The 27,554-nt window shown below is 38.8% G+C and overlaps 1 protein-coding gene across 1 annotated transcript; it reads left to right on the top strand.

Moving 5' to 3' along the window:
* The first annotated feature begins 202 nt into the window (after positions 1-202).
* Positions 203-26,927, top strand: LOC140236460 (doublesex- and mab-3-related transcription factor A2-like). Its single transcript, XM_072316384.1, has 2 exons — positions 203-686; positions 25,987-26,927. The coding sequence occupies exons 1-2, from the start codon at positions 203-205 to the stop codon at positions 26,925-26,927; spliced, it is 1,425 nt and encodes a 474-aa protein (XP_072172485.1).
* Positions 26,928-27,554: the final 627 nt, after the last annotated feature.

Genomic DNA, 27,554 nt, shown 5'->3' on the forward strand with positions numbered 1-27,554 from the left:
GCATATTTTGGACTTTTCTTCATGACATTTGTTATCATCCATTTCGAGTTGATCTCACTACAAATACTGGATTTTAGTTCAATACATTGACACTTAACTGGACTTAAACTGCGTTATGTCTCTGCCACCTTTCTGAATTGTAGTTGTTTGTGAGGAAAAGCGGAGTTTTTAGGTGATTTTGCCGTTTATTTGTGCTCGTGCCATGAATCTTGGCGGTGCGGTAGATCCTCATTCTCAGCCGAACACATCTACTACCAGTGACATGCCTGTAGTCCCGCCCCAGCTGCAGTCCGGACATCACATCCACCGACCCGCTCACATGCACCAACCCGGAATGCCGCCACCGCAAGCCTCGGGACTGCTGCTGCGCGCCGAGAAGCCCTACCCACGTACACCGAAGTGCGCCCGGTGCCGAAACCACGGTGTGGTGTCCGCTTTGAAGGGCCACAAGCGGTACTGTCGGTGGCGGGACTGTATCTGCGCCAAGTGTACCCTGATAGCGGAGAGGCAGCGGGTGATGGCAGCCCAGGTAGCTTTGAGAAGGCAACAAGCTCAGGAGGAGAACGAGGCCAAGGAATTAGGACTATACTACGAAACCACCGATGGAGCCATCTATGCTATGAATGGAATCGCAGTGCAAACCCACAAGGGATTCGATCCCTACAGAAACCAGCCTGAGGTCTCAGGTACGTAACTTATTCTCTCTTTCTTTTTTGGCAGTTGCTGCCGCTAAAATCATTTCCCGTTCACACTAAACCCCATATAGTAATTCACATTGATTTTTCCAACAGTCTTCAGTTTTACCTCATCTTGTAGCAAATCCAGTATAGAAATAGTTGTATGTTCTTTGGCAGATTAAGAATAAAAAAAAAACAAACAAAAACAACGCTTCACCCTAAGTGTATGTTATTACACAATTAGATAATTAACAATATAATAAGTTGCTCTTGAAATGTATTGTGCCACAAATTCTAACACATTAATGAAAAGCTTCGTCATCTGAAGGGCACATTCGTTATTATGAGTGTAAATAATACTAGTGGTATAGTAGGCCTATGATTAGTAAGAAAAGTCCGTGAGATATCCAGCACGCATTAGTGTATGTCTCCAATGTTTTCATCAAACATGAATTACTGGGGTTTATTTTGTCATTGTCTTGTGTCTTTTTTTTTTTTTTGGCGTTTGTTTCCCTCTGTTTGATATTGTTCGTATTTACCCTATCATTCCCATGCAGTTTTGTATTGATACCGACAGTAAATATCGCATCTTGACTTTTCTCTCGCCCCCGCGTAACTTTATTTTATGTAGTTCTGTTTTAGCCGTTAGTTGTGACAGAGTGCTGATATCGTTCATCTTTTCCTTCTGGCGAAGGAAATTGGGACTAAATTGTGACAGAAGCACACGTCTCTGGGACACATTGTATCATACATCAGTTATCGAGATATTCTCACCTCAGCAAAATAATGTTGAAACTATTCATAAAAAAGATACTGAGCGGAGAAATACGGAATGTCAAACACTCCGAAGTCACGATTTGTTTCAGCAGTGCATAATTATGACAGGATGCAAGTTACGAACATCTCCTTTTTCCTTCGAGCAGAATTCCCATCTTGCTCTTTGAAGATTGAGAAAACATGATCATGAATATAAGGATAATGATAACAATAATACTAATAATCTAGACAGCATTTGGAATGCGTCATCGATCTAGTGACCTATTCTAGGGGGCAGAGGGATGTAATTACAATGAGTTGACAGTGAATATGAAAATGGGATATTATAATTATGTGCATGTAAATATTTTTCCCAAAAATCATTATCTATAACTTAAACAAGATGCAAACGAGTAAAACTTAAGACTCCACTATAGTCACATTCGCAGAGACAGTTGTCAAGTAGGCGTGACCGACCAATCCTAGTCAAATAAAGAACTGTTGTCGCACAGTTGGTGATACGTGCTCGTTTAAATCCTCTGTGATATTTCATGTGATTATCAAGCTAACGATATTAATTCGACTTTGCTGACGCATCCATAAAAGCTGTCTGTGCGTTTGAGAGCGCTATAGGTGGGAAGTCTTGAAGGCGGGGATAATCGATTTAATATGCTGGGCTAAAAGTCTCGGGCGGAATGAAATTTTGTCGCATGACTGAATTAATTTGCCATAGTCTCTTAGAGTAAGGCGGAGAAAATCTGTAAAATCTCACCAGAAGGTTTTGAAAATCTCTCTCAGACCTGTTACTCCACCAGCACTTCATAAAATTCTAAACCAGCTCGAAGATTAGGCAATTACCTGTGAAGCGTACCGGTCAATATAGCGTCTTTCACTCGCTCATCTGAGCATATATCCACTGTGTTGGTCGCGAGTTTCTGCTCTTTACTCCCATATGCTGCAAAGTCTTGACCATTGACCGGAAATACCTCGGGCTGATTGACCAGTTTGCCAAACGCGTAGCAATGTCCAAACGGCTCAATACAGACTGGTGCTGCACACGCTCTTTTTTCGTTGTAGACCAAGGCATGGTTATATTTTCATATTATATATGATGTGCCAATTACAGAAAATTTATAATTGAAAGTGAGCCAGAAAGCCTAATATTCTAGCCAGTGAAACAATTTTCTTTTAGTTTTGGATTACTTCATTAACTTAATTGCTTATGCTGCACATTCTTGAACTCGCTTTCAATAATGTTGGTATCCAAATATCTTAACTCCAAAGAATAATTCGGGGCGCATCGTGGACCATTTCATCTTACTCACTAAGATGAAGCTATTGTTGTTTGTATATACCTCATCACAAGACGACAGGATGGGTCAGTGTTAACTATGAAGGAAATGAGTGACCCATTCTCATATGCGCTTACATTTGTAATTGCAGGGGCCATCATATAGACGCAAGTTAGTTTGGCAAGTATTGTATAATGAATTATTGTATTAAAAACACTGTATTGTTTATTCTTTGTATACCGGCTCTATTTCATATATCATCGAATAGAATGTACAATATCTCTTCCATCCATACTTACAGAGAAAGCACGACGACACACACATTAGTTTGCCCATGCATTTCTTTATTTAAAAGTATGTTTTGCCACATTGTAAAAAATGGCGTGCATTCAAATCTCATTTGAATATGTAAAAGTCACATTGTACTTTACTCTGTTTATATGCAAATGTAATATTGTATTCTTTCGTCGGAAATGAAATAAAATGAAAAGAAATAGCAATAGCTTTTTAACCACAGAATGAAGAACATTTACAACGTGGGAGACGAGTTGAGCATTTTGAATACAAATGCTAAAAGTATGGGCGATAATTGTGTTCCATAGAGAATTTGCCCGCACAGAAGCATTTTTTTTTTTGGTGTGTGTTTGCGTATAAGCTTAAAAAAAGAAATATGAGAGAAATCAAATCTGTGTCAGATTGTCAGTATAAACCATTAAACATCTCCAGAGATATTTTCAAACTATGGATGGCTGTCACGTGACCATACTACCGTACTCCATATGTTTTTATCTATCACTCGAATTAAAAAAAAAAAAATGCATGGAGAAAATTCACTGATTTCCATAGACGTGTCTTGACATATTATAATAATCTTAATCTAAACTTAATGATAAGTGAATATAAACGTAATATTCTTAATCTAAATCATATTTCTCCAATGCTGTATAAGTGCAAACAAGGAAAGTTCTAGTGAGATACCTCCCTCCGCATGATTTGAATCTCCGACGCAAAAATTGTAACAAAATGGCAATTTAAATCAGATTTAACAAACTTATTGCTCTTTCATTTCTTTTTCAGGGACAAACTTCTTATTGAGGACATGCGTTCTCTTGTTCATGATCATTCTCTCTATGATCTATGACGAGTGAGTGTCCTAAGGATGCACATAGACTGCTATAATTGAGGCATTCTAGATGATATAATAATGTGACAATTTATCTCTTCCGGAGCCCGAACAGTACGCAATTAATGTCGAATTGACGATTGTACTAAGTACATACATCAGTGCCAATATTATTTGAAAAAGAAAGCTCCAGTAACTCTTGTATTGTATGGACACGCAGATTTTATTATCTAGCCAATTACAAATTGGCAGAAATTTTCACATCTTGCTTGGGTAAATTTCATTTTCATCCCCAATTTTCTTTTCTCTCGCATGTGTCATTCCTGTCGTTAAACAATAAAACCATATAGGATAGTAGCTTTTCCTCTTTTTTTTTCTTTTGATAAGTTTTAATTTTTAGTAATATGAAACAAAATCGAAGGAGAGGGTATCTCTGAACAATTATTTTTAAACTTGAAATGGTACAAAAACCGGACAAATCATTAAAAAAACGACTGACACACGTAGCACATATTTATATACAAAGGTTCAGGACGTCATAAAGAAGCCCAATGCTTTCCATGCTCAAAGTGTGTCGATTAAGTCATAACATTCAAATCTCAATTACACTATGAACGCACTTGTCGAATTTAGCGCTATTTCTGAGCTCTTTTGTTATCGTTTTTAGTACAATATTATGTCCTTACATAATATATCTGTTTTGTGTAAGATCATCTTTCAAAGAAGTGTGTTTAATGCAGGTCAATTTAGTTCGTGTTATGATGTTCTGTGTACGTACAATACAGAACAAATACAGAAATGATTTGATGTGACACAGAACATAATATACAAATGATAAATCCTTTTCTTTCTGTACATTTTTATACCGACATGTCGGTGTCGTGTATGCCAGTGATAAGCAGTATCACCCTTTCTCATTTGGTGACATGTTTTACATCATGCTCATTATAAACAAAAATAATGTTACTTTGGCAATCATTTTTTTTTTCTTACCAAGGGTAAAGATTTTTTCTTCAAAATGTCAGCCAGGCATGGGTATATAGCGCAGTGTAAAACACCGCCACACATGAAATGCTACTTTGTCAGGATAGTTCTACAAAAAGGGTTGTAACTGTTGGGTTGTAACACTGTCTCTAAATTTGAGATTATCCCTAGGTTAACTAAGTTCTTATCGGCAATTGTTTTTTTTTTCGACAATTTTTTTTTTTTTTTGGGGGGGGGGGAGGTGTACCAGTGATGTGACTTTGCCATAACTCACCTGGATGGACGCCTTCAACAAAGTTTTAAAGCTTGACAAACTCCAGTGTACAATTCGTTCATCGAAGTAGAACAGACGTTTAGGCTCCTTCAAAGTTCTAACTGGTTAGAAAGATTAAAATAAGTAGGGTGAGAACATACAAACGAAGATTTTGTCATTCAGCATGATTTGTATATTAAGTCCCATCTTAGCACACCTTTAATCACGTTCAATTTGAACGACAATTCAAGTTAGACATGTTAGAGAAAAAAAAAATCAAAGTAAACGTTCAGCGTGCTTAGATGATCTCTGAATAAATTTTCATTAGACTTTCCGCAAAGATTCTCAAGTGTTTTTATCATATTTCTGTCTTTATGCAATCCACCTTGTGTTGTCCTTTTTGGTCAAATGACATTTAAAATATTTTAAAGATTTACGTTATTTGTTCTACGTGTGTGTGTTCCGTTCCTTTAGTTAAAAAAGAAGATGTTACAAGGCATACATTATGTTCAGAGGCCGTTGTCCAAGTCAAGCAATCTGCTTATTGATAACGGTCTCCCCCACCTGTACACTTAAAGATATACTTTATATATGTAACGTGAAATCTTATTCATATTTTCATGACTTGTGAATAATATGTTTGATTATTGTTATACTTATTTTTCTGTTATGTACAAGTGGAAAAATAAAACTTACTGAACTGAAACTGAAACAAGACATAATGTGCACGTAGATAAAGAAATCGAAGCCAACAGAATCTAGATTTATATTTTATCATCTTATGTATAGCCAAAGTGTTTTTAATTACTTCTTACAACATGCATTGCTCGAGTAAACAACATGTCCCCTTGAATGAGATAAAGGGTACAAATGACATCAAAATCAATCCCTTACGCATTATTTCCAAACTCTTTGTAGATAGGCACACACACATTAAAGCAAGGAACAAGCAGAATTCAATGTTCAATATTCGATAATTGTGCGCAAAGTTGCTCTATATAATGTACATAAAAATAAAGAAAAAAAAACAGCAACAAAGATAGCGCCCATTAATTCTACATTCTTGCTGTCCACCGAGTTATATGAGACTGTCTTCAAACATGTAATGTAACATGTGACGCAATGAAATGTCCTCGGAAGATTCTTACACTCAGTTCTTTGAAGTCAGAGAACTTGCCTTTTGTGCATTTTAATTATGCTGTAGTCTTACGTGCTCTCAACAGTGAATAGATCTAGATAGAATGTTTCTCTTGTATAAATCGTCGTCACATTTTGTCGGTAACCCTTGTAGCGTACATATAAAGGAAAAAGTAAACCCATATCTAATTCACGAGGTCTGATGGAATCTTTTTCTAATTATGCAACACAGTGAATACATAATTAAATTCATATGCATGCATGGATGAAGACATGCAGCTTTAATGATATGAAGAAGATGACGAAAAGAATGATGAGAATTACACGACGTCTATGACGTTGGATTGATGATACAGTGTCACATACTATCAGCTACCTCAAAGTCGTTCTCCAAATGATCGTAGACTGCTTCTTGTCTCAAGAGGCGCGCCAATCACTCATCTTTCTCACCCACATCAATCCATCTTCATCCCTTCCAATCCTAAATCATCATCATATCAGCGCCTTTGACCTCTTGCTGCAAGAGGTTAAGGCTGAAGGAAAAATCTGTAAATCGCAAGAGAGAGAGAGACGGTCAAAGCCAGCACGCATGTCTGCAAGCGATTAATCGCGCCTCGTTTGGCCAAAACATCCTCCCCTCCTATATACCTTGTCCTTCTCAGTCCACACCGAAAGAAAGCCGATGAAATGATGGCTGCAAGTCGGGTGAGGTCTGAAACGGCCATAATAACTCTGTTGTGATTTGGTGGTCGGAAGTCGAGCGGTTTGGTGAACAGCAAGTTGCCTGAAGCCTACCGCAAAGAATCCCCTGTGCTCTGGCTTTATTGTTGGTAGGCCTATAGAAGTCAAGTTTCCCCAGCAGATGCTGCCACGGCTGTCTGTCAAGAAGATGGACGCCATTATGACTTGGCTAATCACTTTAAATCATGAAGGGTGAATACCACAGTAGATAATAGTATTACATGCTCTAACTGTATGGGCTTCCTTGCTTGAACCGTACAGGGAGGACTGGACTTTACAGTATAGGGAGGTGTTGACTGGACTGAATACTATACTTGTACTGCAGTATATACCAGCAGGGGTTGTGACTACACCGTTTTGTTTTACTTGCAGCCAAGTTGGAGCTACTTATATTATGTCACGTAAAATTCGGAAAAACTGGTAATGAATGATAATCAAGCCATGAATAACAGACACAAGATATAGACTGTCGTATAACATCGTTATTAATGATTTTGTACGACAGTCGATATCTTGTGTCACCTGTGTGTTCCATCAAAATAAAGAACGAAAGCAGCATCAGCAAATAAAGAAATAGTTTTCAGCTCTTCCTACTGATCATGTATAAGGCTGCTGATTTGTTGCTTAATCAATAAATTGTATATTTTCGCACTTTTATGCAAGTCATCTCGCAAAATCTGGAAAAATTATAATAACACGTGACGTTCGACGGAAACAATTAACACAGATTTGATTTTTTTAGGCAACATTTAAGGTTTCCTGTATTGAAGACCTGTCACCCGAGTATTATGACCACATTCAAACGCTAGCTCCAACAGTCACTTTTAAAATCATCTGCATCCGTCGTAAGGAAATATCAGTTTTTAATACCTTTATGATAAAAGTCAAACGTGATAAGGCGTCCATTTGCTTTTGATAAGGTTGTCGAATTGCCGAAAGAAAGATGACGTCCAGATATTTCATGTCCAGCAAGCAGCTCAAAGCAAAGGGAGAGGAAAGAACGAGAATCGTAAAAATCGATGGAAGTTGTGAGAGGTGAAGGAGGTTAGATAAATGACCGCACAGAAGATAACTGTCACAGTGCAAATAAATAGTGACAGTCAATCCAGGCCTATCATCGGCGACAATCCATGACCTTCGACCTCAGCATATATTCATTTCCCTCCACAAAATACGTCAAAACACGCGCCATAGTCTATACAATGCCGGGATATCATCTCAAGAAGTAATATGAATAAAGGAAGCAAAGGATGCTTTGGATGTCCTCATTTCTTGAGCTAGATTTCATGTTTGGAGTATGGATGAAAGTGATGACGTCGATGAAGTTACATTGTGACGGGTTATAATGAATATGTTAGGTAGGGATAAGAACAACGTTAAGGTACTGCCTTTATTGTCATTGGTCAACTCTAAAAGATTTGAGATGGATTGATTTTTTTTTACCACTTGCTGTATGATTGACTGCAGCTGTCTAGTAATATTGGATTATTTATGGACTGCTCTGCATACCTTTAGAATGTAGTCTCTTGCCTTTTAACATTTTCCATTAATCAATTATACATATAAGTTTACTTAAGCCCGCCGCACACTATACGACTCACGACCTTACGACTGACAGACTTTGGATCTGAATTAAACAAGGGGTGTTTATTCTGAGGATATTAGTTTTTATTTCGGATCCAAAGTCTGTCAGTCGTGAGGTCGTGAGTCGTATAGTGTGCGGCGGGCTTTAGACTTTCTCTCACCGTCAAGGTCATAGTGTCTCAAAATTAGGAATTTATGTAGAAATAAGTCACTGATGAGACCGTAGCCATTGACTGCAAACAAACAGATAGATACACAAACCAAGAATTGTTCCATTGTATTTATGATATGTGTTTGTACTCACGAGGAATTTTCTGACATGGATTAGCAGTAGAAATGCAATCGAAATCTGAGACCCTTCATTAAATGTCGCATATAAATAGAGAAAAGAGGTAACAAAAAAAAAAAAGATCCCTACCAGCTGACGGTGTCACCTCATTCTTTGGTTACTGCTTTGACGAACAAATAGCGTCAATTTACTTTCAACGTCCAGTCACTTTATACAAAACAAGAACAATTGTAAAAATGAAAAAATCCCCTCTAAAAATCGATGTTGCTGTTTCTCCTGTTAATCAGTGTCGAAAGAGAGCTATGATACGTGAACGAACACTTGATGAATAGAAAGTTGCCAGATGAACCGTCTGAAATGATTCCAGCGGTCGTTGTAAAATCGGAAGATGAGGCATTTGTCCACCTCGTCGCGACAAGAATACGTATCGCTATTTGTCGGCTTGCAGTGTCATCCCGTGAACGAATCAATAGACGGCTTTATCAACGATCGCTTTTCTCACCGCTGGTAACTGGTGGGATGCTGCATTAGTCAATGAAATTCATTCTAAATTAGTTTCTCTAATTGACTCGCGAATGAAAAAATCTACATTTAGTGTGACAAATTTTTGTTTGGTTTACGGAATAAAGACAACTATGAGAAACAAGGTGAATAAAGAGAGATTGAGGCACACAATTCCAGTGAAGGATGGCCGTAGAAATAACAAATATAAAAGGATGTCAAACAAAAAAGTGTGATGATAACGCATATGCAAAGGACGTGTGGTATCAGTTTGACTTGCGTCTGTTTAATCTAAAAAAATAGTTTATTGTTATAGGACTTACTCGATGACTTATGTCGTCTGTGATGTATGAATCTGTTATCTAAATCATTGACAGTAGACTATGAATTGCAGCCTTCCTTGTGACTTATCTAATGGTTGTCAAAATGGCTAGATTTTAATTGCGGTGTAGGCCTACTTTAATTTAAGTTTTACACCACTGTGATATAGGGTGTAGGGCAGCCCTGTCGAACTATTATCAATTTACTTATGTACAGACACTCGCAGTTTTAAACGTAGCTTTGTCTCACATTAGACTATACAGTTTTTACAATCCTGTGGGATACGGCGCACTATCTCCGTAACATCGTATACACTGTATGTAAATGATGACGCAAAATATTCTTTTTTTTTTCTTTTACTCAAGATACTTCAAAAGTTTTCATCCAAATGAAGTTGTCAAAATCTCAGTTACCCTTGGTTCTTTGTACGCATTGTGTCCACGGAGCAACACTTAAGCCATACCACTCAGACTACTGTACTTTTGCCGAACTCTGCCGCCATGCAGAAACTTATGCACCCATTAAACAGCGGTTCTCTTGCCGAACAGGCCTCTTGCAAAAAAAAAAAAAAAAAAAAGTGCATTTACTCTTCCGATGTTCGCTGCTCGAAATTTGTTGTATCTTATTAAAGATCTGAATACTTCGCTGAAAATGAGAAATTAAGGGAACAGGGAATAGGCATTTTGGTCAATATTTTTTCGCATCAATGCAAACTGTTGTTTTTTTTTTCTTTCTCCCTTGAGTCAAGCATGATTCCTTGGAGGGTTCGGGAGAGCCCCTCCTCGTTACTAATGAAACCCATGTGTTATGGGTATTAACATTATACAACTCACTCGAGACTCGGCTAGCTTCTGTCAGTTCTCGATTATAGCATCATGAGTGTTGACGATATCAACCTATCGCTTGCCTCGTGATGGTTGCGACTAACCACGTACTCTCTTTTGGCGGCGAATTTTCCTTTATTGTGACGATATGAAGCCTGAGAATCGATTGTACAAATTTCTTGCATTATTCCAATTGTCTCTTTCAACGCGGCGTGAGAATATGAAAACCCCTGATGAAGTAATACTTTCAAAAACCTCTGTTGTATGGCTTTACCGCATTTATAAATGGCAATCTCTCATTTAATGCGCTTCTTAATTCATCGTACCATTGCAGCACAAATTCTATTTGAACATGCAATTTTACCTCGAACAAATGAAATTATGGGCTTACCGCCTGCATGCCTCAAGTTTCTAATTCACTCTCCAAATTGTATTCTGAATAGATGTAGAATGTTTTCGAATTTTCTCGTAATTAGAAACAAAAAGAAAATCAGTCTCTGTCGATCCAGTATTCTGTTCGGCTTTGATTTTCTCATGGGATTGCATAGCCTTGAAAGACTCGTGGAAATCTATTGTATCTCTACACAAGAATGTCAAAAGTAAATCTCCGATTCAGCGGTCAAAGGAACACCAAGAAGGCCATTGCATGAAATGGTGCACGAGCCATCGAGTGTGGTCTAAACTAAAAAAATTTCGTCGGAACCTTTATACGGTCTGCAAAAAGAAAAGCTATGATTCTTCTTTACAAATTGCTCTAAACGACCCACTGGAAAATACTCATCTTCATCACCGTAATTTCACAAGCTTAATCGTTTGATGGAATGCGAGCATGTCCTCGAGAATTAGATATCACCAGAGACAAGATCCAGGAATTTCATTTTACCAATGGTGCTCATTGCTATACGCGTATAATTTGTAGCCATGTCTGAATCATTGGCTGGTACGTCAAACGTCACTTCACTTGCCATCATAGCCTGTGAATATGAAGAATTAGCTAGAAACCACCAACATTTACCACGAAGTATATAATATCAGCGTAAAAGTATTGCTGATTGTTTGTGTTCAGCGATAGGCACCGACACGATTAACTCTTCCATTCTAGTGGTCAAACAATCTCCTACTGTCACTGCGTGGAAAGAGAAACAGTATTTGAAGCCCATTAATTACTCTTGGGTTGGTGTATAGATGTGCCTACCAAGGGGGTGGCTGAACCCCTTTTCATCACAAAGCGGGGCGCCACATCCTCCAGAGGCTCGCTGCTTTTCAAACACCGTGCAGTACGCACCTCCCGTGTGACTGCAATCTTTAGCACGAAGTCCGCATTTCTGCGGGATCGCCGGCTATAAGGAGCTCCGCGACTGACGTCCTTTGTACGGCCGTCGTAAAACACTATGAGGTCCGAAGGAAATGTTTGGTCGATTGAGAGTTGTGAAAGTCTAGGGAGACATGGAATTTAATGGTGCCTGTTTTATGTGATTTGATACAAAATCATAATTTTAGACTGCATGCCTGGAATTATTAACAGCTCTGAAAGGCTCCGGTGTAAGCAATAAGAGAACTGATAAATATTGCAATAAGTAGGCTTTAGTGGTCAGAAGTGTACAAGAACACAATCAGGTTTTTCACAAAGAACGTTGAAACTAAGTTATCATATCATTTGATAGAACCTGGAAAGTAAGATTAGCAATGCCATGACTTAGCCTATCTTATCTTAGGTATAGATAATCAAAGTATGTCTATCATTTCCTTCGCCCATTGTTTTACCCAAGGCATTCTATGTGAATTTCTGTTCCAAAAACTATTCCGTAGTTTTTATACCAGTCGCACTCGAATATTATGAGTGAGCTGTTACTTTCTCTTATGAATGAGCATAGTTATAGATATTTTAACCAACATGCTATCAAAGGGTAAGTTTTGATGCATTGCGCCATATTGGTTAGATTGCGATAGATTGTTACTGTGGCCAGCTGTCTACCTCCCTAGCACGACCTCTTCCATTGCACTTTTTTTCTATATAGTCTTTTGTCCCCCGCCGTTTTCTTGCGAGGAATATGAATTGATTTTTTTTTTCGGGTGCACTGTATGATTTTGCGAGTGAAGGCAAAAGGCAAAGCGAGTAATATTGGCGTAAACTTCCTTCATGCTTTACTGCATCCTTAGTTCGGAAATATCAGCGACATCAAACGCCAACAAAAGGTGTCAACTGATCCGGGGGCAAAGATTCGAGAAGGGACCCAAATTGCAGGTGAAATGTACTTTTTCGTTTTTAAGTTCTGTACTTTCGCCCACCTTACCTTATCGTATCAACTTCTCAAGGTTTTTTTTTTTTCTCCTGGTAAGGTTGTCTCCTTAGCCTCTCACCGTGTTATCCCCCTTTTAAGTAAGGGCACCGTTCAAGTGTTTTTTGGTGCAAAGTGTTAGCCCTTAGGCTCCCGTTGAGGAGGTACAACAAAAGTGCAGCTGAACTTTGGCAGGTTTGTGGGACCGCGACCAAGTTGGGCTGTTTTCGAAAGAAGGCGTAGGAAATTGTTATTAATTTACGTTTAGAATCTCCGCTGAAGCGTGAGCGCATTACCCGTGAAAGACCCGACAAGACATTCAATTACAACTGTGATTTAACGTGAGTCTGCCCCACAGCTATTTTGTGGGGGCCTTCCTCCTCCCGTCCTCCTCCCGCCACGCCGAGCCGGCTGGGCGGCTTGCACGTGAGGGAGCCCACCACGTCCCGTACTGGTGGAGGCGGCGCGCTTGATGTTTCATAGCCCGTTTCCGAGACCAAGAAAACACTCCGACAACGGATACGGAACTGTGTATTCACAGCCCTTTTTGCTCGCTGTTCCCGGCTACTTTCTTTATAAGCTAATTGTTTACGTCTCGCTGCAGCCTTCCAATTGGTGGATTAGCAGGGTGAAAAGAAGCCAAAGACGGGAAAAAAGAACAAAACAACAACACCCAGATCCTACATGGAAAGTTTTGCCAGGTGTACTTTGGATGGCTTGTTAGCCCAAGTAAGAAACCTCAATTGTTCCGAATAAAGGTGATTTCATGAAATGAGCCTAATGATGGTAGTATACTGATGGAAATAACCATTGGTCGTAAAGGAATGATTTGTGCAGTTCTTTGAGAAAACTGCTCGAAGCGCTATATAGTTTTTTTTTTCTTGACCTGATAAAAACATAATACATAATCAAATGAGCGTCTGTGTAGCAATCACAAACTTTCAATTATTTTGAAGTGAGAAATTTATTAAGATCTACCAGTTCGTCGAAGGGGGTTGCATTTATTAATCCTTGAGCTGAGCAATTCAATCTAGTATAGGCCCTATTCTTTTATAATGAATATACTTTTTTCTTTCTTTTTCTCCCAAACTTGTTGCTCTTCGTCTTCACATCCGATCATTTAAACATAATTCGTAGATGGTCTATTTCATTATTACCCCCCTCGACTCATGGTATGTAAATTGAATTATTTTTTTTTCACTCCTCATTGCGTGCAAGGGGGGGGGGTAAATACATGAACCGTTGAAGTTTCATCCACAGAACAGAATAGTCAGAATAGTACCTCATGTGTAGTTCAGTGACTTAACATCCTATATATATATATATATATATATATACAATACTATGACTTCATACATGGCTGTGCAAAATATGATGCAGATGTCCAGTTGGACTCTAAGCAGGATAGGATAAACTATCATTAAAGAATGTTTAGTGGATACACACAAAATAGGCAGTACAACATTTCTACTATATAATGATACATTAACAATTCATTGCACTGAAATTAATTTTTTTTTTTTTCATTATGGAATCTATCTCTTCGCTCGGAAAGGACAAGGCCTCTTGATAGTCCGATATTCATGAACGCTTTTTGTTTTCTTTTATCATTCCGAATTGAATAGTGACCCTTCATTTTTTTTTAAATCAGTGTTTCTCCCTTTTTTCCCATTTTCCAAGGGAAGTACAGGCATGCAGGGAATGTAAAAAAAAAAAAAAACCACGTGCATGTACCATTTTTGTTCAGGGTTTTATTGTTTTCAGTAATAAAAGCTCTCATTTTGACTAACAGAAGTAGAACAAACCTTATTCATCTGTTGCCACGGTTACCAACATCTGCTGACGATCAAAATTTATGATCATCAAAAATTATGATCATCACCTAAAGCACTTTTTTTTTTAAAGAAATGTCACCGCTGGTACGAATTTGCACTCAACAGCCGGTTCTAGCCTGACTGTAGCTAATGTCACCGTAGAAGTTGACTTTCCCCAACTATGGGTGGACGGGGCCAATGGGCAACGTTTAGTATTAGCAGTCTTCTGTGCATTCTCACACTCCCTGCTCCAAAGTAGTTTATATTTCTCCACACATCTTTCCTTGCTTTCAAAGGCCTACCTTGTGTGGTTGTGAGTGGTTAGGCATATATCTCTTGTAGCAACAAAATGACTGACCTAAGAGAGCAAATCTATCATTTAGGGGAGGTTCACGCAGGGCTCTACACTATTTTTTTTTTCTCTAGTGTCCCGTTCTGGACACTTGTATTAAGATTTCAAATTTTGGTGGCCCGAAAAAAAAATGTAATAAACGAAAACATAACGATCCATTTGGAATATCAGTGCACGATATGCCTATTGAAAGATGGCCTTTTTGGAAATTTGGCCCAGGGCCACAGGGCCACTGGGCCACCGGGCCACCGGGCCACCGGGCAATCGGGCCCGCTAATGTCGAGCCCTGCACATGCACCTAGTTATGATGGCATTGTTTCTAGAATTGTAATTCTGGTTTGTTTTTTTCAGTTGCTTATCAGTCAATGTTCGATAGTTTGTGTTTGGTTCAAAATTTGCAAATGTTGACATTTGATATTCGTGCTTCAAAACAATTTACGATCAATATCTCGATGAGATATGAGGAGAGCTAGAATACATAGAATGGAATGATGAATTGATTGCGGGCATGTCAGCAACGAGCATGTTAGAGTTTGAAAATCTGTTGCTTCAAAGAAACATGACGCAAGTTTTCTGTAGAAAAGCATTACCGTGAGCTAGGGTTTCATCACTCATACTTAACATTGTACATGTGACATACGTATTCAGAATACATGATACAAAACAGATGAAAGCTCTTTAATAGCAAAACACATATTAATCTGTTTCTCCAAAACAACAACAAAAACATTCCCTACTGTGGGCGCCAGATACTAGTAAGGTCTTTGAGGTGAATCCCTAAGGGTTTTTGCAGATGACGATGAATTAATCTTAGTTTATCCCAGATAAAGATGTCTTTAAATGATTGATCTGTCATTTTTGACATTTAAATGTTTCTCGTTGTAAATGACCTCTTGCTGCGCGTGCTATGAGGGAGAACGGAAATGTGAGGGAAGCTGAACGATGGTCCTTGAAGAGTTGGTAACTCGGAAGCGAAGGCTTGGAATGTGCTCGGCCCGGTATCGTCGAAATCCTTTGTCGCTGTTGTCGTCGGTCTTGGAGCGACAGGTAACCTTTAGGTTATTGCCCCGATGTGAATGTAGCAGATCTCCCTCCCAACTCATGTTTTGGCGCAAACAGTCAGTCTCGACTGAAAAAGAACCAGTGGACGCTTCATGTAAAGCTGTAGTCAGGAACAAATGAGGAACAATAAAAGTCATTCCAAACTTCGGACGACCATTGATGTTTGGAATAGCGCTTGTTGAAATATCAATAAATTGTTCCAATAATGTCTGTTTCCCCATGAATATGTCCCATTTTCATTTTTTTAATAGTGTTGTACGTATATTGCGAAAAAATAAAAGATATGGGTTACCATTAACGCACACTTTGCAAGTACTCCAGAATTTTATATAAAAAGAGTGAGGATATGTTCACTATGACCACCAAATCCAACCGACTTTCTGAATGCCATTATAAGCTGTCATCAAGTATAAATCAGTTCTAAAATGCGTATTGTCTGCTAATCATCTTCACTTATTGATAAATATCATTGACTGGTTGATTTATCTGATGTCTAATCAGTTCCAGGCGAAAGTATACGCGAGAGGAGCTGTCTGTATATTTACGAATGACTAGATCGTGATGGTGTGACTGTTACCTCTGTTGTCACACAGCTAGCTGTCGAAGTTAGGTTCAGGTGGTAGCGCCCGAAGGTTAGTGAGTCGGCCAAGATCTGGATCAAACTTTTGTAAACTCTGGAGTTACACACCTCCAAGGAACTCTGCCTGCACACATGTTGAAGCCAAATGTGGCGCTGTCTTTTCCTGGCATTAAGTGACCTAACGAGGACAAATCAATTCATAACACCCCTTTCTTTTTGTATTTAACGTTGACAGCGTACTAAGATTTCACACAAGCAGCATTGACAGTCCCGCTCCCTCTTTTTGAAATAAGGAACTTTGTTTACTTTCTGCCAGTTTTGAAAGGTTTGTGTGACGTTAACTCTTACAGATCGTATAATTATATTACTCTATTTACCTACATTATCAACGGATATGAGCTAACTTGAAGCAGTTGATAAGAGCTTGATCGAATGTTGATGCTACGGTCAATTTTTTTCGACAAATAGAATTTTTCAATGGAATTCTGGTTTGCCCCTCAAAAGAACGATAGCTTGGATTCGCCTTTACAAAACAGTGTTTAGTGAGTTATTTGAGTTATCTAAATAAGCTTATGTCCTTGGAATTCATTGGCATTTCGAAGTTCTACATTAGGATGGAATTTGTAGCTCTGAAGAGACCATGTTGTGAACAGATATGGATACAGAACTAGCAAAGGTCATGAACCTCTACACGGAGGCATTGCTGTCAAAGAAGTGAGGACTTGGGGTAAACACGGGGCAGTATTTGACCCGAATCTAAGGACATCGCAGCGTGGTTGCTAAGTAGGACCTCAAATAGGCGAGCTAACAACAAGCGCCATGTTACGAAACAAGTCGCGAGGCGTAGGAGCTAATGGGCCGTGACTCTGTACATCTCATCGTAGGGATGCTAGTTAACTGTTTAATGAGGAGACTGATATTTATTCATTCTGTATCAATTTCACTGCCCCGGAGAATTGCCCTGTGCGTTCGCGGGAAGAGATTAAGGGCAGAAACGAAAGCGAATACTCGCTGTGATACCTTATATCATTACATATAAAAACACAGAAAACATTCTGGAACTTCGCTATGTGTATCACGTTCTAAACATTTTTTTTTGACAAGATACAAAATAACCTTTTTGATGTAGGCCTACAAAAATGTCCTTATCAGATACAATATGCAAACATGCCAATGCTAGTTGTAGACTGTGTTGATTTTGGGTTATGGAAAAGCGTTCAGATATTCAAATATAGAAATTTATGCTTTACATCCCTAATGAAGTATCGAACTTGAAAATATAGAATATAACATAGAATAACATCATCGAAATGTTGAGATGAGATTAAATGAGCAAAGAATCTATCCTTTGATGATAAAAGTCCACAGACCAACATTCCTCTTCTCCCTGCCGCAATAAAGGGTATCAGTATGTCAGGACTCAACTCCATTTCATAAAACCAGACTTGTCTCCTATATAACCATCCTCTCACCTGCTCAAGTCTTGTTGAGGCGATAAACAAGGCACCTGCCACCGTGTCTACCGAACCAAATCTTGAAGCCCTTACTAAAACGTTTTTTATCTGCTTGGATGGACAACTTATTGAAATATATCATAATAACTCAGAAACAAAATCCACGGAGAATTCTAATTTTCTTTAAAAACAGAAATAAGAAAGAGAACGTAAGCGTACCCAAATTAAAAAAGATCTTGATGTCGGTAACCAGCAATTCGTTTGTGTGTATTTCTCCGTTCCCATTGGGTGTTCATGCGAAAAGGTTGTGATCGCCTTAATAGTTTCACAGCTCCCCTGTGTGGGTTTTGCATTAACACCAAGACTGCCATAAGACCATGGAGGGCTGGTCGTCTGATTTGAAGCCGAGAAAGAAGCGGTAGATGGAAAGAGCTGCTCCCTTGTGGATGGCGCCGGAGACTCAAATGCGTTGTAAGCCGGCCGCCATCCGCTGAGAGTGGTTAACACCTCGCACCTTGGGCTTACGACGACGCCTTTCTCTGCTCGGGCTAAGAAAGTGATCCATTTATCGAGCCACGGTGGGAGTCCTCGGACGAGACTCTATATTTCCTTTTCATAAACTAAATGCAACAAATTAAGCTGTCCACTTGAGCTGCCTTTTACACGTTAGCTATATTTGTCATTTATGGGGGTAGAGAGAGAGAGAAATAACTTGTATTGAATTTGTGATGGTTTGTTGGATAACAAGGATCATAACACCAAGGTGAGAGTGGCCGTATGAAATGGATTCTCATCCTTTGAATCTCATCTTGCCTGTCACTGGTAGTCTTGTTATCAGGCCCTTGATATTTAATGTCTTCTCAGCTATTAAATTTCACTTCACACTTCCTCACCCATGAACTTGAAGCACGACCTGTAATAGGTTTATCCCACGGAGACAAGTGACCACAGACCAATGAGGAGCAGGATTAACTGTTCACAAATCTCTCTCCTTCACGACGTACTCTCAGCTTTGGTCACTCGGGAACCTCCCACCTAAAACTCGGCTTGTTCATTTCTGAATTACACAAGAGTGCTTGAAAGCGACTGTTCGTTCAAGGGCGAAATCCATTATCCAATGTCACCTTCATCGTCTTCCCTTTCTCCTCCAACTTCAAGATTGAATGCCGATCTTGTAGTTTATACTCTAATAAGATGACACTGACGTTTGGCGCCTCATCCTCGCATAAATCATTGCTTTTAGTGAATTGAAAGTAAAGGCGAACTTCACACTGCTTTTCCCTTTCGATGTCATGGCAGCACATCAAACCTCCACCCGCCATGGCCCCTTTCAATCAATGCTATTTATCGTACGTCAGACGCAAAGCGTTAAAAAGTTTAGCGTTCTGTTACGATTTCAAGCTATTCCTAAGAACCCAAGTTTGCTGTATGGACACTCGGTAAAACACTTTCTCTGAATACCTACCACTTATTACATTTCACACTGCATTCTGCATGACATGCGCTCTTCACATCGTGAATAGAATCATGGAAAAGAAGTTTTTAGTGTATTCTGTGGCAAATAAAGGGAATCGTTGACATGAAAATGTCGACGCAAGGTGTAGAAAAGAGTGATTAATACCTAAACATCACCGACAACGACAGATATTCGACAACTGACGGCAAAATAATTGACATATCCTTTTTCTTTCACACACAAAATACAAACAAAACGAACACACAAACAAACAAACAAACAAACAAACTGTGAAGTGATGTAAGCATGTGCATTTATATTTCCTGCAAAGCACGAAGCTCTATATTATTTCATAAATAACCTTAAACCATTTGAATTAAATCAATATTCAATGCAGCAAAATAGTCCTTTTGACAGACCTAATTATCTGCTTGCGTTTGCTTGAGAGATAAAACGAACTATAGACAACTATAAGTGCACACACACACATTTATATATATATATTATATATATATATATATATATATATATATATATACATATATATATATATATAAATATATATATATTTATATATATATATATATATATATATATATATATATATATATATATATATATATATATATATATATATATATATATATACATATATATATATATATATATATATATATATATATATATATATATATATATATATATATATATTATACATACACATACATATAATATGTAGAGAGAGATAGTACATAGAATGAGAGAGAGTGGGGGTTCCATAGTGACAAGTTGGAAGGCTGGTGTCGACCGAGGACTGGTGAGTTCTTTGTATCGGTGACGAAGCCCACACGAAGACAATGCCACCATCCGTGTAAAAGGCAACAGACAATGAGTGGACAGTCACTTTGATTAGATTATCTACCTCGGAGTACACCGCCAGTCAATAAGTGAAAATGAGTAATTTGCCCCGTTTTCGGCCCCCGGCCACGGGGATATGTCAATCTGAGGCAATTATTGTGATAAATAGATTAAGGCATTATGAGCATCGCTGAGTGTTTGGCAAGGTTGGTCACGTGATGGAGCGGACAAGGGAGGTGACAGACAGGAGGAATGAATATTCATGACGTACCAAGTTTCTTGCACTTAATATGGTTCTCCATCAGATCGGGACAAAAATGTGATGGTGTTAATTAACTCAACGCATCACCTCTGCCCACTTCTGCCCCATTGTGCATATTGGCTTCATTTCCATGTCACACTGGTATGTAGTCGAGTGTACGCTTTCTTATCTCTCATTTTTTACTCCTTGTCAAAATTTTTCTTGCTTAACTTAACAAAAGAATACCAAACTTTCTATCGTAAAGAGAAAGTCTATCATGATATCATGTTGCTTTGTTATATGAAAACAGAAAAATCAGAGAAGTATAGATCATTGAACTTTTTGGGAAAGTGTCAGACATATTCACCTAGAAGTTATGAACTGATGAAGTTTAGAGATTACAAATTGGCAACTCTGTGTGACGTAGGTGTTAAACAGCTCTCCATTTGTTTTGCACTCAGAATTTCACTGCAGATAAATTTCATTTCTCTCAAATATTTTGGCACACATGCGAAAACGTTTTACTCTTATACACCAAGACAGATCTGAAGACATTTTTTTTCTTGTGAGAAAAATGAAAATTTGTGACTTTTTTGTGTCCAAACGGAATGGAGAGCTGCTCAACATCTATATGTCATACAGAATTGCCAATAATCATTTCTCTTGCTCTTTAAACTTGAATACTATAACTTTGCTTGAGTATGTAATTTTTTCCAAAATTTTCACTGATATACATTTTTTATGTTCATGTTTTCATATAGGCATACAAAGCAACATAATATCAGGATCGAATTCCCCTCTTAACATAATAAAAATGAAGGGTATCCTTTTGAAATAGGACGTCTTACACGATATGAATGTCTCTTTGACTCGATTCTATTGTTAGTCGAATTTCCTATAGCCTCTTTTTCATAGATTCTCTTTCCTCCTGTAACAATCACTTTTCACCATCAAGACAACTTTGAACAGCTATACAGTTATCTCATAGATGAATATTATCTCGAATCTACAACGAATCAACAGTTCATTGCAACTGATTGACAAATTGCCCTACATCGACGTAAATAATTCACCATAAGCATTTTGTGATTGTCACCAGAGGTATAGTATTGGAAATGGCTATATGAGAAGTACACATTTATGATTATAACGAGCTCGTTATGTTTGCTAATGCAGAACTGGGCTTTCATTTTCCCTGCTCTGTGGATTCAGATGGTACTGTTGTGCATGAACAAAATTCATCAAAGAAATACATTTTGCAAATGTCAATCTTCAACGAATTTCACGCCGTTGTAAAGCGTTTATGCATTTATTAAATATTGTCTAAGCATTAAGTGGTCTATAGACCACTTAATGTGGTAACGCTTATTCGAAACGCTTATTCGACATTGTTCGAGACGAGTGATAACGCTTATTCGAAACGCTGAACGTGTTCGACGTTAACCATAGTAAAAGTATCCGAATATTCAACAACAACAACACAATCCGGAGCTGACAATAAATAGATAAATAAATAAACCATGTTATGGTGGTTTAACGATACTAAAAGAAAACAGAACAGATTCTTGAAATGCAATTTCTTATAGACCCTGCCTCACTTAACGGAATATAAGCATAGACAGCATAGGTCGCTATCTGTACCAGAGCTTTCTGTTTATCTGGATTGCTCAATTTCTCATTCAGTATGCTTCATTTGGCTATTTGTCATCTTCTAACCTAGATTGTGCAAATCAGCCATTATGTCGATCCTTCCCAAGTAGCCTTTCTGGCTCCCCCCCCCCCCCCCCCCCATTTTTCTATTTCTGTGGTACTAGGTTGCCACCAGTCACGTATCCGTTCAAAGGGTGTCGTTTTCACGCTATTTGAAAATAATCCTTGTTGGGAATCAATGTACAGATTCTAAAATCTATGAGAGCAGAGCTCTTCAAAAAAACCAGTTCCGAAATCTGAACAACATCCATTCAAATGTCTTCAGAAAATCTCCGATTTCCGGTCTAGTTCGGGAATTCCGTGTGAGTAGAGCGATCGTGCTGTGCGGGCAGGCGGGCCGGCTAGCTGTGCGGAAAGCCACCCGGAGCTCTGGGGTGCAAATTTGACAATGCCTCGGTGGAGCAGCAGCTGCCTGCCCTGCCGTGGTGCGGCACGCCTTTGCCGGTATCCAACACGTCTGACCGCCGGTGATACCCACTTATCCGCAGGATCTTTCCACCAATTCACACATAGATGCCTAGTCGTGTTTATGAACAAACATCAGCTCATATGCTTTACAAGTGATGCATGCCGGTAGGGACTCTTCACCTTGTCACATCAACCTATGCCGTTCTCCATCAACATCTAATACGACTACCAGACTACCGAATATTTTTAACTCGCGTCTTTTCCAGTGGCTTGTCTACTAAGTTTTTAGCTATGAGCTGTCAAAAACTTTCTTTCTTACTCAGCTTGATAAAGATACGAGCACTATTCTTTATTTTCTGCTTTTGTTTCTTGTGATGTATAACAGCCTGATCGAAATTTCATAGTTTTTGTAATCTTTATCTTTTAAACATAATCGTCGAGATATATCAGCAGATGGAAGGAAAGTAATGCCTCTCGTTTGCTACTTCAGAAGAAAAGAATGAAATAGTAAATTCAACATTTTGAGCGTTAAATTTAACATTTACAAAAGGTTCGAGGAGTGAAAAATGTTGAATGTTGAATTTACCATTTCATCCTTGGAGTGTAATGGTGCTGATTGCCAAAGTCTTTCTTAGTGTTTTAAGTACATTACTATTCCATGTTCAAACTTTCTTCAATAAAAAAAAAATGCAGACCAAACAGATGTACATGGAAGGGTATAAGTTTCATTAAATTCCGACAAAGAGTAAGAAAGAGACAAAATCTTTAAGTTTCAGTGGTTTTCTTGAGATATTGATACTGGTGTCAATAATTACATAATTTTGTAACTCACGTAAGGCTACTACGTCGTTACCTCACGACATTCCAATATCATCTTTGTACACATAAAAACCGAAATCGTGTTTCATGGGTTTGTAATGTGATAGCTGTAACCACGATTGCCTAAAAAGTTTTCGTTGGTAGGTTATTTCATAACACTGGAATATGATTTAATGATATTCTTATTTGATTTTGTCGTAAACGCATAAAGATGATTTAAATAAGATTTGGTTGAAAGTCAAGTGCAAAGACTTGATAGGTGATGTTATCATCACCTGACTCAATGTCAGTGAATAATAATATACATTCTGACAATCAGTACTGTGAAAACATGTCATGCTTCAAAATCTAATAACTTTCTATTTCATGTCCGATTGTGAGAACCCTTGTTTGACTCTGCTTTATCCGTTAAAATCAAGTTGAACACAGAATATTTTTGCACTGGTGAAGTTGGCGAGACGCCATATCAGAGACTCTGCTTTGCAGTCATTGTATTGTTGCGGACTAGCAGGCAGATTCATACACCCACATGAACCCTCACATGTAATGAATGAGTTGAAGGTGATAGGTGGTGATGATTTATCACGTGGCCACAAACATCCCGAGACAGACTACACCACCCACACACACTCACCCACACTCATTCTCTCGATCGAGGCACTTCTTTCATCATCAATACATAGCTCATCTACCAGGCTCCTTACTTGAACGTCAATTTGGAAAGCGATGGGAGTAATGTAAACGCGCAGTGCTCTCCATCGAAATACGTCTATGGTATATGAGGTGGTATTACTATCACGAGTTTCTTGTCCGTCTAGTTTTCGTTCAATGAATATTTGACGTTGGACGTTGTTCATTGCAGTGTCTTAGTGAAATGTGGCCGGACACGAGGGATGTACTAGTACACGTAGTAAGAATATGTTACCCACAATCGTCTCAAAACAGCAAGTCTTTGCTGTTTTTTTTTTTTTTTTTTTTGACAGACACAAAGGAACGAGTGAAATTTCGTGGTTATTTTCAGACTGCATTAGTGATAAATTTCTCGGTATTAACACTTTTCCTCTCCCTTCCCCTTTCTCTATCACACGAACACGCACGCACACACACACACATTATATATATATATATATATATATATATATATATATATATATATATATACATATCGATAGATGGATACATGTGTGATGGTTGTGTTGGCATTTGGGTTAGGATGCGAGTGTATTTGAATACTTTTATACATCGATAAAATGAATGCAGGTTTTATCATTTTACGCAGTCACCCTTGGGTCAAACAAGTAAACGAAAGATCCTTTTCATTTTCAGACCAAGAGCATCAACAAATAGAGATGATGGTTAGATGCTGTCATTCATATCTTAAAGCCACTGTTAACCATTTGCAGATGAAAAAAAAAACAGCTTTAGTGTTTCAAAATAGTTTGAAAGTGTAGTTTTAAGAATGTTCATCAGTATAATCAATTATAAATATTGTTAAATATACAAAATGTGAACAATAGTTTTATCAAAATCGTTTCTTGAATAAATCGTCTACAGTTAGCCTATGGTTTATTGACAAAATTAATGATATCTCCTTATATTTGTGGCTTTATTGCAAAGTCTACATATGGTAGGATATTTTGTGATACAAAATAACCTATACATATACATCAAATGTGATAACTCGAACATTCTTTAATCACTGTTCCCAATGGTAAAGAGTGGCTTTAAGCAATCATTGATACACATCCTATTCCTGAAGGGGGGGGGGGGGCTTGAAACAATTGGATCTTATGCCTTTTGTTCCAACAATTACATTATTTTGGACCGTGTATATATACATGGAGCATTTGGCACTTATTTGCGCTGTTTATCAATTTATTTTTAATTTGTTATCTGTTTATTTATAATTCTAATTTGTTATCTATTTATTCATACATTTACTTTTTTGTTAATTCGTCTACCTCTACAAGGAACGCCGATTCTTCTGAGTCACCACAGATCGGTGACTGCATTGTTTAAAGGGGATGGCTAGTAATTGATCAGTGGGAATGCTTGGGGATGGTTCCAATTCTTGTGGGATTCATTTAAGAGTACATTATATATCTTTTGTTGTGTGAAAATTATTGGCTTCAGAACGGTCTCATATTCAAGTAATGTGCAGTTTAATGCCCCGTCACTGTACAGGCATGCTAACCTGGAAACATTAAACTGCACATTACTTGAATATAAGACCATTCTGAGGCCAATAATTTTCACACAACAATACTCTTAAATGAATCCCACAAGGATTGGAACAATCATCCCCCAGCATTCCCACTGATTCCCACTGATCAGTTACTAGCCATCCCCTTTAAATGAAAACGGAATAATGAGTACTAAGTATATTAATGTAAGCTATTGAAGAGTGAATATTAAGAGCTGCTATTGCTTTAAGAGAGAAGTAAACTTCTATATCTTATTCTTCCCACCAGGAGATCAAAAGCGAGCCCGCCTTGAGATCATTCGAGCTCCTGCCAGTCCTTCCTCCGCAAATTCTGCTTCAGCTCACAGCCCTACAGGCCTGCCACCTTTAGACCACCGCGCATCACCAGATACACGTAGTCCACGGAGTGTCAGTGCTGGTACGATGTCGCCAACGAAATCCTTGTCGCCGATATCTTCACCTCGGATTGAATCAGCCGAACAAAGCGAGCCAGCGCGACCAGGCTTCAACATGCCCACGGGATCCGGACTTGACTTCGATAGCGGAGACCAACGACGAGTAAATCTTCTTGCACCGTCATCAACGACGACCTCAGCTGCCGCAGCGTTGGCGTCGAGTGTTGCAGGGAGTTCCGGTCAGGGTGGCGGGAAGGGAAACGCGCAGCGCCCACCAATTGAAGTGCTGTGCCGCCTGTTCCCAACACAGAAACGAGCAGTGCTAGAACTCATGCTGCAGGGATGTGACGGCGACGTTGTCCAGGCGATCGAGCAGCTTTTGAATTGTCAACGAGAGGGATCACCGACGAAGTCGACGACATCTGCAACAACCACCACAGATTCTGTAAACTATCCACCTTCGACGACCACCGTTCCTCCAGTTGCCGAACCGCCGTGCATAGCTCATCGCCCATACCTGTCCACCACCCCTGCATGTACCGCTGGACTGAAGTCAGCGTTCTCACCCCTCACAGCTTCTCATGAGAAGACCCTCTCACAGCCCCCAGCGACACACTCCGGACTGCCGCCTATGAGACTGGCCTACCCTTCGTACCCTCGTGGTATCACCTTTTGGAACCCTTACACCTCTGCTATGATCCCAGCGGCTTTCAGTGTCCAGCAGCCCACAGACTGCCACTTTAATGGACTCTTGGGGGCCAGAAAGGACACACCCAGACCCAACGGCGCTTTCGGTGGCGGAAGCCCCTGGTAAGGATATGTATTGTAACTCAGTCTTTAACAAATTCTCTTGTAAAAATGCTCCAATAGACGGGTTTACTAACATATTCAAATTTACTAATGTTTCTGCAGTCTAGGATTGACGTAGTAACAAACCTTTCTATTAACCTGTACCTCAAAAACACTTTTCGATACTCTGAAGCCAGTTTGCATACATTGGTTGTTGCTACGTCGGGCAAACCTCGGGCAAGCTTTCAGGTTGTCAAGAAGAACTATTGTTAGAAAAGACATGCGTAACATTTGAATGATATGTTAGTAAACTGGTGTATTGACAGAAAAGTTTTTACTAATCAAATTTAGTAAAGCACCTCATGGTTGCGTCAATTTCTTCCCATATGTGGAAAGGTCGCATCGCCATAAATAAATCCTTGTTTCTAGGGTATCTTTGCATAAATAAATCCTTTATCAAAGATGGGACTGAAAACTAGAGAAAGAGCGAACACAAGCACATTAGTGCACTTACAATATCATGTTCAAGTCTGTTGGTTTTAATCGATGAAGTCAAATCACATATTAGAAGAGGTTTCATTCAAATTTTCCCTAAGATAAGAAGGTAATGGAATTACATAGTTCTACATGTTTTCTCAAAAGTAATATCAGC

Source organism: Diadema setosum, chromosome 13 (genome assembly GCF_964275005.1).
Source record: "Diadema setosum chromosome 13, eeDiaSeto1, whole genome shotgun sequence".
Taxonomy (NCBI): Eukaryota; Metazoa; Echinodermata; class Echinoidea; order Diadematoida; family Diadematidae; genus Diadema; species Diadema setosum.

What these genes read in the sequence shown, in the direction of transcription:
- LOC140236460 (XM_072316384.1), top strand. Translation starts at nt 203, where the DNA reads ATGAATCTTGGCGGTGCGGTAGATCCTCATTCTCAGCCGAACACATCT. An exon ending in AAACCAGCCTGAGGTCTCAG is followed by an intron (nt 687 to 25,986) that starts GTACGTAACTTA and finishes TCTTCCCACCAG; the next exon opens with GAGATCAAAAGCGAGCCCGC.